Source organism: Chiloscyllium plagiosum, chromosome 3 (assembly GCF_004010195.1).
Source record: "Chiloscyllium plagiosum isolate BGI_BamShark_2017 chromosome 3, ASM401019v2, whole genome shotgun sequence".
Taxonomy (NCBI): domain Eukaryota; kingdom Metazoa; phylum Chordata; class Chondrichthyes; order Orectolobiformes; family Hemiscylliidae; genus Chiloscyllium; species Chiloscyllium plagiosum.
Window position 1 is genome coordinate 87,310,518 of NC_057712.1, and position 12,247 is coordinate 87,322,764.

The window sequence follows — 12,247 nt, forward strand, 5'->3', positions numbered from 1 at the left end:
TCCCTGCAGAGCATCGCTGGACTCAGGATTCCTTTGACCGTTAATCTCTGCTCCCTGCCACTCAGCCAATTATGTAGTGGCAAATTTCCTTAGATACCTTGGGCTTTTACCATCTCCAGCATCTGCAGTCCTCACTTTCTCCTCCTTTTACCTTCACTGTCAGTCCCACATAGGGTACCTAATCAAAAGTCTTGTTAAAGTTCAAGTATATCGAGTTGAATGCACTGTTCTCACCTTCACAACTGGAAACCTCTTTGAAATATTCACTCAAGTTGGTCAGACATGACTATCCCCTAACAAATCCATGCTGACTAATCTTGATTAATCCTGCATCTCCAAGTGCAGAATAATTATGTCCGTTAGAATTGCTTCCAATAGCTTACCCACTGAGGTTAGTCTGACTCACCTGTAGTTTCCTTGTTCATCTCTTGCTCTTTTCTTGAATAACAGTACCACCTTTACTGTCCTCCATTCCTCCAGCACCTCTCCTGGCTAAGGAGGAATTAAAAATTACTGCCAACTCTCCAGCTATTTCCTCCTTTGCCTCATTCAACAATCTGAGATACATTTAATCTGGTCCTGGATGTTTATCTAATTTTAGGCCTGCCAGACCTCAGAACCTCTGTGTCAATGCTAACTTCTATAATTATAATAGAGTCTTTCTCCTTGACATCTACACTCACATCATTTCTCTCACTAGTGAATACTAGTGACACAAAGTATTCATGTAGAACCCTATCTATGTCATTTGGCTCCAGTAGTAGTAGTAATAAATTACTACTATGGTCTTTAATGGGCTCTACTCTTCCCCTAATTATCCTTATGGTAAAATAACTTACGACTTGCCATTATTTTACCTGCCATTATTCTTTCATGTATCCTTTTTGCTCTCTGCATTTCCTTTTTAGGCTTCCTTTTGCAGATTCTGTACTCCTCTAGAGTATCTGTTGTTTTGATTCCTTGGTATCTGCCATAAGCCTCCCTTCTTCTCTTTATCAAATCCTGCGTATCCCTAGATATTCAGGTTTCACAGGATTTGTTAGTCCCACCCTTTGTCTTTTTTGGATCAAGATGGCCCTGTACTTGCCCTATTTCCTTCTCGAATGTATCCCACTGTTTTGAGAAAAGTTTACCTAAAAGTATCAGCTCCAAGTCGACTCTGGCCAAATCAAACCTGATCTCATTAAAATTGGTCTTCCCCCAAATATTTTTATGTTCATAAACTATACTAAAAACATGAATTATCTTAAAGCTTGCAGGCAGCAGTGTTGGCATTTAAAAGCAGCAATCTGAATTTTTCATGCTCATTTCCTGGATCAGGAATTGAATCAACAACTTTTGGATTCTAAGGCGAGATAGCTACCAATTAAACAACAGCTAGGCGGAGCTAATCTTGGAGTCAAATACCACAACATCATAGAATCATTGTAAGGAGGCCACATGACTCATTCAATGTTAACCAAATGAGCATCTGAACAAGTGTCATTATTTTCCTTTTCCCTGTAACAATGCACATAGCTTCTTTTCAAATAACAATGTAAATTCCATTTGAATACCTTGACTGAACCTGCCTCCATCACATTTTCAAGCAGTGCATTCCAGACCATAACCATTATTTTGTCAAAAAGATTTTCCTTGTGCCACTTTTTCTTTCTTTAGCAATGACCTTAAATCTGTATCTTCTCATTCTTAATACTTTCATGACTGAGAGCATTTTGTTCCTATCTGCTCTGTCCAGATTGCATACCTCAGTCAGATTTCCACTTAGCTTTCTATTTTCCAAGAAGAACTGTTTCAGCTTTTCAAACCTATCTTGACACGTATATAGGACACCAATTGTGAACCATCTGGTTCATACATTAGATAGTGGCCAGTGAGGTAAATGAACTCAATTTCAAATGAGCACAGTTTCAGTATGGATTGAAGCCAATGTTCTTCATTGTGAGAGTATTTAGTTTAGAGGAATTTTTTTTCTTAACTGGTATTGAATCTTGGACAAATAGTGAGACAATTAAAAAAAGAATAGACAGTTTAAGAGAGTTCTGGTGAAGTAGCACCAGGTGTCATCAGAGTAAATGTGGGAACTAACATTGTGTTTTCAAATGATGTCACTGAGGATTAACATTGTCGATAAGAAAAAGAAAAAGGAAAGATCTTTAGAGCACAGGAGGTTTATGGTGAAGGAGCTAGGACAGAAGTTATTGAAGATGCACCAGCTGGTCGACAGTGGCAGTGATACTGGAAGAGGATGGTGCACTCAACCATGTCAAAGATTGCAGGAAAAAGGAGGAATGGAGGAACAGCTTACTTGTGTCATAGTCACATCAAAGCCACTAATGACATTTAATATGAGCTACTCTAGTATTGTGATGGAGTTCACCACCACTTTGTCACAGGCAAATATAAAAGGCGAAAATGCTGACCTTGCTTGTGATGAGAACATCCCATGAACAAATAATGGACAACCAATTGAAGAAATTCAAACATGGAGTTCTCGGAAGGATGGGCAGTGGGTCAGAGTGGTGAAGGAGAAAAAAAAGGAACGTTTTTGTTAGGGTTAAGGTAAGAACGTTAAGCGACCCAAGATGGTAATGGGACAAGTAGATAGGAAAGGAGCTCATCACCTTATCTTGGACAATCAGGGATAGGCAATAAATGGCCTATCCTTCAATGCCCAATCCTGTGAATGAATAAAAAGAGAGAAAATGGTAGACATGAGAAAAAAAGCCTGATGTCATCTTGCTACCGAAGGATATTCGAAATGATGGAAATCATTACCTGCCAATCACAACTGGACAGACAATTAAGCTGATTAATTGACCAATTAAGAGCATTTTACCAGCATTGGGATGACCTTCCATTGCATAGGCAGTTCACCATGCAATCTGTATGGTCTCCCAGAGGGAACCTGGGGGAAGGGCCTTCCTTAAAATGGACTCCATGGCCCATGTTGAGATCTTCTCAAGGCAATGGCCACCATTTGAGCTCCTACATCATAATTAGAGGGTTTCCTTTTACTCACTGTCCCTGTACATTCAAAATAAAACTTCTTGTCCTTCGTGAGCTCCTCAACATGTAAGCACCCCTTCTTTACCTTTCTGCAGCTTCAGCAGCAGCCATGTCCATTAGTAGCTACTGATTGGGCTCACAGCATAATGAGGAAAGTTGGCGTCTTCAATTATCTACCAAATAATTAGCTGTTACTGGTAAAATGCTGACCATTTGCCCTAATTTGTGACTTATTTTCAGTCCAAGGGACACCAAGAAGTTGAGAAAATTCTGGTCTATCATTCCATTTTTATGGGTTTCAAAAAACTAGCATAATAAATATAAATTCATGTATAAGAAATGGAACAAAAATGCAGTGGATAGTGGAATTATAGTGCACTTATTAGCAAGTTATCAGAGAGAAGAGGATAAAAGAACATGCTTTATGGTTTGATGCAGAGATCAGGAAGAATGTTGTGAGCTTTATAAGCACTGCTGTGGACCACTTAGGCCAAATAATATATTTGTATGCCTTACAACCAAGGTAATCACAGCGATCAATGACATTATTATTGCAGCTGTATTCATTCACTGAACAGTAATAGCATTTCAAAATAATTAAATTTTATACATCTTTGGATTTCAGTGTTTGTATTTAAGTGCACGTATGAGCTACTTAAGATATTCTATAAATGTGCTTAATACTTTCAACAATGTCATGAAAACATGATCACAAATTATAATACCCATGATTTTGTATAGCATTCCTGTGGATAACATAACCAGCAGGACCTACTGAATGCTTTCAAAATAACTACTGAAAAATATAGAGTACTGTATGTAAAGATTTTACCCTGCAGTTGTAAGAACAGAATGGCGCCAAATCCAGAACTAAAGGAAAATCCACATGCCTATTAATTTTCCGCAAACTCAAACCTGTCTGAAGAACAGAAGTTATGTTAGAGTCATCGAAGCATACATTTATATTCATGTGGAATTCCAAACATTATTTGGCAAATTTAAAATTGCTTTCTTATTACCTGAAACAAATAAAGCCATAAGTCATAGAAGCAGAATTAGGCCATTTGGTTCATTGAATCTACTCCCTCATTTGATTATAGCTGATATGATTCTCAACACCATTCTCCTGCCTTCTTCCTCTAGTCTTTGATCCCCTTACTAAGCAAGAACCTGCTTAGGCATTTCTCTCTTAAATATACTCAATGACTTGGCCTCAACAGCATTCTGTTTCACAAATTCTCCGGCTGAAGATATTCCTATTCATCTCAGTTCTAAAAGGTTGTGCTTTCACTGCAATGATTTCCTACTAGTTGAAACATCTTCCCCACATTCACTCTATCCAGGCCTCTCAGTAAATTGTCTAAGTTTCAATGAGATTCCCCCCCCAACCTCATCCTTCTAACCTCCATTGAGTACAGACTCAAGAGTGCTCAACTGTTCCTCATATGACAAGCCCTCATCCCCAGAATCATTCTTGTAAACCTCCTCTGGACCCCCTCCAAGACCAGCACATTCTTCCTAAGATATGGGGGCCAAAAATGTGGTCTGATCAGAGCATTACAGCTTCAGCAGTATATACACTCCTGCTCTTGTACTCTAGCTCCCTCAAAATGAATGCTAACATAGTATTTGGCTTCCTAACTGTCAATTGACCTGCATATTAACCTTAGGAGAATCCTGAATTAGGACTCCCAAGTCCCTTTGTGCTTCAAATTTCTGAAACCTTTTCCCATTTAGAAAATAGTCTACACCTCTATTCTTCCTACCAAAATGCATAGCCTCACACTTTCCCACATTGAAGTACATCTGTCAATTCTTTATTCTGTCCAAGTCATTCTGCAGCCTCCCTGTTTCCTCAACACTGCTTGTCCCTCCACCTATATTTGTGTCATCTGCAAACTTAGCAACAATGCTCTCAGTTCTTCCATCCAAACCAATATTGTATAATGTGAATAGTTGTTGTCCCAATCCAGATCCCTGTGGAATTCCACTAATTACCAACTGACATTCTGTAAAAGATCCCTTTATCACCACTGTCTGCTTTCTGCCAGTCAACAAATACTCTATCCATGAGAGTGCCTTGCCCCTAACATCATGGGCTCTTATCTTATGTAGCAGCCTCCTGTGCAGTACCTCGTCAAAAGCCTTGTTGAAATCCAAATTCATCATGTCTACTGGCTCTGCTTTGTCTAACTTGCTCATGACCTCATCAAAGAATTCTAACAGATTTGTCAAGCATGACTTCCCCTTAATGAAGCAGTGTTGATTCAGCCCAATTTTACCATGCACTTCCAAGTACTCTGCACTCTCATCCTTAATGAGAGACTCTAAAATATTTTCAAACATCTAGGCCAGGCTACCCAGCCTATACTTTCCCATCTTCTGCCTCCCTACTTTCTTAAACAGGGATGTTACATTTACCATTTTGCAGGGCTCTGGGTCCCTCCCAGACTCCAGTGAATCCTAAAAGATTACCAGCAATACAATCTGCTCAGTTATCTCCTTCAGAATGGTGGGGTTTAGTCCATTCGGTCCATGAGATTTATCTATGTTCAGATCTTTCAGCTTATCCAGCACCTTCGCCTTGGTGAAAGCAATTTCACTCACTTCTGCGTCCTGACTCCACTGAAGTATGCTACTGGTGTCTTCCACTGTGAGGACAGATGCAAATTACCTATTTAGTTTCTCTGCTATTTCTTTGTATCCATTATGACTTCTCCAATCTAATTTTCCAGTCGTCCAATTTCCACTCTTGCCTCTCCTTTCATAACTCTAAAACAGCTGTTGCAATCTTCTTTTAAAATAATCAGCTAACTTCCCCATACATTTCCTTTTCTCCCTTCTTATTGCTTCCTTTAGTTCCCCTCTGCTGGCTTTCCAATGCTCTGGCCTCCCACTAATTGTATGTTTTCTCTTTTGATGATATCCCATGGTTGTCTTGTCCTCACCTTATTTTGTTTCTTTTTCCTTCGGATGAATTTCTGCTGTTCTTCCCAAATTATACCCAGAGACTCCCACCATTGCTGCTCCATCACCTTCCCTGCTAGGCTCCCCTTCCAATCAACTCTGGCCAGCTCCTCCCTCATGTCTTCGTGGTTAACTTTACTCAATTGTAATGCCGTTATATCGGATTCCAACTCCCCTTTCAAACTGCAGGGTGAATTCTATCATTTTATGGTTACAACATGCTGGAGGTTCCTTCATCTCATCTAATCAAGTCTCCTCATTACACATCACCAAATCCAGAATTGCCTGTCCCCGAGTGGACTCTACTATAAGCTGCTCCAAAAATAAATCTAGTCAACATTCCAAGAACTCCTTTTATTATGGACCAGACCAAACTTCCTCAAAATGTATGTAGCCTAGGCCCTAACTTTTATCTTATTGGTGCTGCCTTCTAGATGCATTTCAATTGGTCAAACTGCAAGGCTTTAAGCAAAACATACACTGTATGAAATAGGAATTGGCATAACTTTAACTCTATCGAAATACTTAACAAAATAATTTATTATTTAACTACTATTTGTCTACTGTTCCAATATCCTATAAATGTACCTTTATCAAAGGGAAATTCAGCAAAACTTACTTGATATCTCCAGTCCAGGAGAAGGAACACAACAAAAGGAATCTAGCAACATAAAGAGACCGCAAGCTTTTTGCAGCATCAGAGAGAGAGCAAGCTGTATCTAGCAGCTCCTAATCCAAAACCACAAATTCAACAACTGAAATCAAAAATAAACCCTGGGTCTATGAGAGTCTGATTCCACCTAATCATGATTCATTCGTCTAGCTTAAGAAAAAACTCAAAAGCTGTTCATTCTGCCTTCTATGGAGCAGACACCTTATCACTAGGTTTACAACATTCCTCTGCAAGAGAAACAGGACTGAATAAATTTTTCTTAAAGGCACAACTCATCGCACTTTTTTAGGATCCAGTATCAAACTGATTTTTTCAGCCCATTGAAGTGCTCATGATTATTGTAATAGGGCATTTCATACATGTCTTTTCTTTCTCCTTATTTACCTTCCGCCCCACATTCTGATTCCTGCTAGGCAACCTGTATGCAAGTGTCTGTTTTTCTTTATGGTTCCTCAACTCTACCCACAGATTCTACACCTTCTGACTCGATACTGCTTCTTTAAAAGGGAGAGGTCAAGATGATATATCTGTCAAAACGCTTATTGATCCTGGCCTTCAGATGCAGAAGCACATAACATGAAAGAAAGAAATGAAAGTTTTATACAAATCAGATGGTAAGCATGTAATATATGGCAGCTATTTGGGAGCATTTTGCTTGATTAAGAATATTACAACAATAGACAAAAGTACATTAGAGATTCATTGCATAATTCTAAGATGCCAATTTTTTAGAGTGAGGCGAGTCTGGAAAAACCAGAGTACACTAGAACAGTAAATCTTCAGAAGATCTAATACACACAATCAAAATTGAGTTTTGATAAGTAAATTGGAAATGAAGCTGTTAGTGTTGGTGATTTTAACACAATGGCCAGAAGAGTGAATGAAGTTTGCATATTTCTTAAGCAGAAACTTATTAGTACATGGAATATGGATTATTCCACTAGAAACATGATGGAAAAAAAATCCACAATATTTTCGCAACTTGCAATAACAAGCTATGTGAAAAATAAACATGTTATGGGGAAGGGACAGAAGAATGGGACTAAACACATTGTGGACAGTTTAGAGCATAAGCCCTTCATCAGGCTTGTGCCCGAAATGTTGGTTCTCCTGCTCCTCGGATGCCTTCTGCACTGTTGTGCTTTTCCAGCACCACACTCTCGACTCTGAACTCCAGCATCTGCAGTCTTCACTTTCTCCTAAACACATCGTGTTTAGAGAAATGAGTAATGAATGGAAAGGCCAAAAGGCTCCTTTCTGTGTTTAAACATTCTACAGCTTTTCTATGATTCGAGCAAGGAGTATAATTTTAACTCATTAATCATTAAGACATAAAAACAAAAATTGCTGGAAAAGCTCAGCAGGTCTGGCAGCATGCAAAGAGAAGTCAAAATTAACATTTCAAGTCTGGTAACACTGCCTCAGAACTGTTCTGAGGAAGGGTCACTAGACTCGAAATGTTAACTTCAATTTCTCTTCACAGATGCCGCCCGACCTGCTGAGCTTTTTCCAGCAATTTCTGTTTTTGTTTCTGATTTACAGCATCCATAGTTAGAGTCATAGAGTCATAAAGATGTACAGCACAGAAAAAGACCATTCAGTCCAACTCGTCCATGCCGATCGGATATCCCAACCCAACCTCGTCCCACCTGCCAGCTCCGGCCCATAAGCCTCCAAACCCTTCCTATTCATTTCCCTATCCGTCTTTTAAACGTTACAATTGTACTCTATCACTTCCTCTGGCAGCTCATTCCACACACACAAACACTACCCTCTGCATGAAAATGTTGCCCCTGAGATCTCTTATATCTTTCCCCTCTCTACCTAAACCTATGCCCTCTAGTTCTGGACTCCCCCACCCCAGGGAAAAGACTTTGTCTATTTATCCCATCCATACCCCTCATGATTTTATAAACCTCTATAAGGTCACCCCTCAGCCTCCGATGCTCCAGGGAAATCAGCCCTAGCATATTCAAGCTCTCCCTATAGCTCAAATCCTCCAACCCTGGCAACATCCTTGTAAGTCTTTTCTGAACCCTTTCAAGTTTCACAACATCTTTCAGTTATAATAATTAAGACCATAAGACATAGGAGCGGAAGTAAGGCCATTCGGCCCATTGAGTCCACTCCGCCATTCAATCATGGCTGATGGGCATTTCAACTCCACTTACCCGCATTCTCCCCGTAGCCCTTAATTCCTTGTGACATCAAGAATTTATCAATCTCTGCCTTGAAGATATTTAGCATCCCAGCCTCCACTGCACTCTGTGGCAATGAATTCCATAGGCCCACCACTCTCTGGCTGAAGAAATGTCTCCGCATTTCTGTTCTGAATTTACCCGCTCTAATTCTAAGACAGTGTCCACGGGTCCTAGTCTCCTCGCCTAACGGAAACAATTTCCTAGCGTCCACCCTCTCCAAGCCATTAAGACATGCTATACTTCACCATTGACTTCCAACACAACCAACCTCCCGAAATCATTGTTTGAAATGATTAATCAGAGCTCTATAATATGCATTGAGACAAACTATCCTTTACTGAGTTAAAAATCACACAACACCAGGTTATAGTCCAACAGGTTTAATTGGAAGCACACTAGCTTTCGGAGCAACGCCCCTTCATCAGGTGATTGTCAGGTGATGAAGGAGCGTCGCTCCGAAAGCTAGTGTGCTTCCAATTAAACGTGTTGGACTATAACCTGGTATTATGTGATTTTTAACTTTGTACACCCCAGTCCAACACCAGCATCTCCAAATCATATCCTTTACTGAACATATACTTGGAAATGCTTAAATACATTGTACAAGATGAAAAGTCTAGATGTTATAAAATAACAGTTCCCCAATAAGATGACTAATCGAAAATGATTAAGCAGAAAAAAACACATAATTAAGTTCATGCAAACACTGTACTGAGGATTACCTGGTGGAATCTTTTAAGGTGAAGATTTAGTATGGGTGGGACAGCAGAGATCAACATTTGTTTGCGAGCATTTGTGTACACATGTTCTGACTTCTTCTCTATTGAAACAAAATATCATTAAACACAATTAAATGTTTTATAATCTCAAACTTGAGCAAACAAACTCTCTTCTTTTCAGATAGTTGAATAGTTAAGGATTTAGTGGAACATAAGAAATCAGAGCAGGAGTAGACCTTTCAGCCCTTCGAGACTGCTCCGTCATTGAACGTGGTCACAACTGATTTTCTACTTCAACACCATTTTCCAGCACTATTCCTGTATCTCTTAATGTTTTTAAAACAAAGTATTCTAACAGCCTGAGGCTTGGAGATTTAATCACTAACTGCTCCAGAGCACCCAGGAGCAAATAATTTCAAAGATTGACTATGTTCTACATAGAACATAGAACGGTACAGCACAGAACAGGCCCTTCAGCCCACGATGTTGTGCCGACCATTGATCCTAATGTATGCACCCTCAAATTTCTGTGACCATATGCATGTCCAGCAGTCTCTTAAATGTCCCCAATGACCTTGCTTCCACAACTGCTGCTGGCAACTCATTCCATGCTCTCACAACTCTCTGTGTAAAGAACCCGCCTCTGACATCCCCTCTATACTTTCCTCCAACCAGCTTAAAACTATGACCCCTTGTGTTAGCCATTTCTGTCCTGGGAAATAGTCACTGGCTATCGACTGTATCTATGCCTCTCATTATCTTGTATACCTCAATTTGGTCCCCTCTCCTCTTCCTTTCCTCCAATGAAAAAAGTCCCAGCTCAGTCAACCTCTCTTCATAAGACAAGCCCTCCAGTCCAGGCAGCATCCTGGTAAACCTCCTCTGAACCCTCTCCAAAGCATCCACATCTTTCCTATAATAGGGCAACCAGAACTGTTCTGAATGAAGACATTTTTCCTTATCTGCATTATAAATGGCCTGCCTCTTATTTTAAAACATTTTTACCCTGACCAGGAGAAAAATTGTTCTTGCAAGCACTCTGTGGAGCCCTTGAATAATTCAATATATTTGAATGAAATCACTTTTCATTTGTCTCCAGAAAATTTCCAGAAAATACCCAGTTTATTTAATATTTTCTTATATGATAAATAAGAATTTCTTTGGTGAACTTTTATTGCATTCCCTCTACAGCAAGTATATCTTTATGTAGGCAAGGAAACCAAAGTTGCACACAATGCTCCTACAGTGCAGAGGTAATGTCCAAATATATTTTACACTGATCACGTAGCTTTAGCAATCAAATTGTAAGATATACATTTTTATATATATCCTCCAACATTTGTCCTTCTTCGGCCAGCTCATTATGGAGAAGAAACTTTCTGGCTTGGCCGTTGGCAGATTTGAAGATGATGGAACAGGAAAAATAGATGAAGTATCCACAGTTGGCTGATGTAGCAGGTACAGGAAATGTGCAAATTCAGCTTAACACTTCTACTAGATGTTCTGCCTTTGAAAAAAGGTGTAACTCAATACTTGGACAATCAGATGGTGGAAATGCATTTCTCAGTGTATCTTCATTAATCATTTTGGCTAATATTTGACATTTATCATCGAATTGAAAACGTCAGTTTGTTTTTATTTACTATTTTGCTTTATCTTTAATCAATCTACATTTTTAAAGAAAAATAATAAACAACATTGAGAGCACAAGCTGACAGCAATATCAATTACTTTAAAATGTGTAAGAAAACGTTCAAAACAAATTGATTTGGTTCTGGTGAGGCATTGTAAACAAAATTGTTCAGTCCTTCGAGTATAGGAGTTGCGATGTCACATTGAAGTTGTATAAGATATTGGTGAGGCCTCTTCTGGAGTACTGCATCCAGTTCTGGTCATCCAGTTATAGTCATCCAGTTATAGGAAGGATATTGTTAAGCTCGAGAGGGGTTCAGGAGAGATTTACCAGGATGTTGCCAGGTATGGAAGATTTGAGTTATAAGACAAGGCTGAATAGGCTGGGACTTTTCCCACTGGAGTGCAGGAGGTTGAGAGGTGACCTTATAGAAGTTTATGAAACCATGAAGGATATAGATAGGGTTAATAATAGGTGTCTTTTCTCTAGGATGGGGGATTTCAAGACCAGGGGGCACATTTTTAAGGTGAGAAGACAGAGATCTAAAAAAGACATAAGGGGCAATTTTTTTACCCAGAGGTAAAAAATTTTTACCCATTCATGTGTGGAATGAACTTCCTGAGAAAGTGATGAATGTGGGCACAATTACAACATTTAACCCCGCCCTTGAACCCCGCCCCTCCAACCGCCACCAGGACAGAACCCCACTGGTCCTCACCTACCACCCCACCAATCTCCATGTACAGCGCATCATCCGCCGTCATTTCCGCTACCTCCAAAAGGACCCCACCACCAAGGATATATTTCCCTCCCCTCCCCTAACAGCATTCCGTAAAGACCACTCCCTCCGTGACTCCCTCGTCAGATCCACACCCCCCACCAACCCAACCTCCACTCCCCGCACCTTCCCCTGCAACCGCAGGAGGTGCAAGACTTGCGCCCACACCTCCCCCCTAACCTCCCTCCAAGGCCCCAAAGGAAACTTCCATATCCGCCACAGATTCACCCGCACCTCCAAACACATCATCTATTGCACCCTCTGCAC

The 12,247-nt window shown here is 40.0% G+C and overlaps 1 protein-coding gene across 5 annotated transcripts in view; it reads right to left on the reverse strand.

The window, feature by feature from the left end:
- The window catches only part of usp45 (ubiquitin specific peptidase 45), a 158,199-nt gene that overhangs the window by 7,453 nt on the left and 138,499 nt on the right, over positions 1-12,247 (reverse strand). For 4 of the 5 annotated variants that reach the window (XM_043685574.1, XM_043685580.1, XM_043685569.1 and 1 more), the window contains 3 exons: positions 9,573-9,670; positions 3,842-3,928; positions 407-492 (listed from right to left, as the gene is read on the reverse strand). In XM_043685574.1, coding sequence (XP_043541509.1) covers positions 407-492; positions 3,842-3,928; positions 9,573-9,670 — 271 coding nt within the window. The remainder of the gene's footprint in view (positions 1-406; positions 493-3,841; positions 3,929-9,572; positions 9,671-12,247) is intronic. The other variant, XM_043685585.1, reaches the window with a different exon arrangement.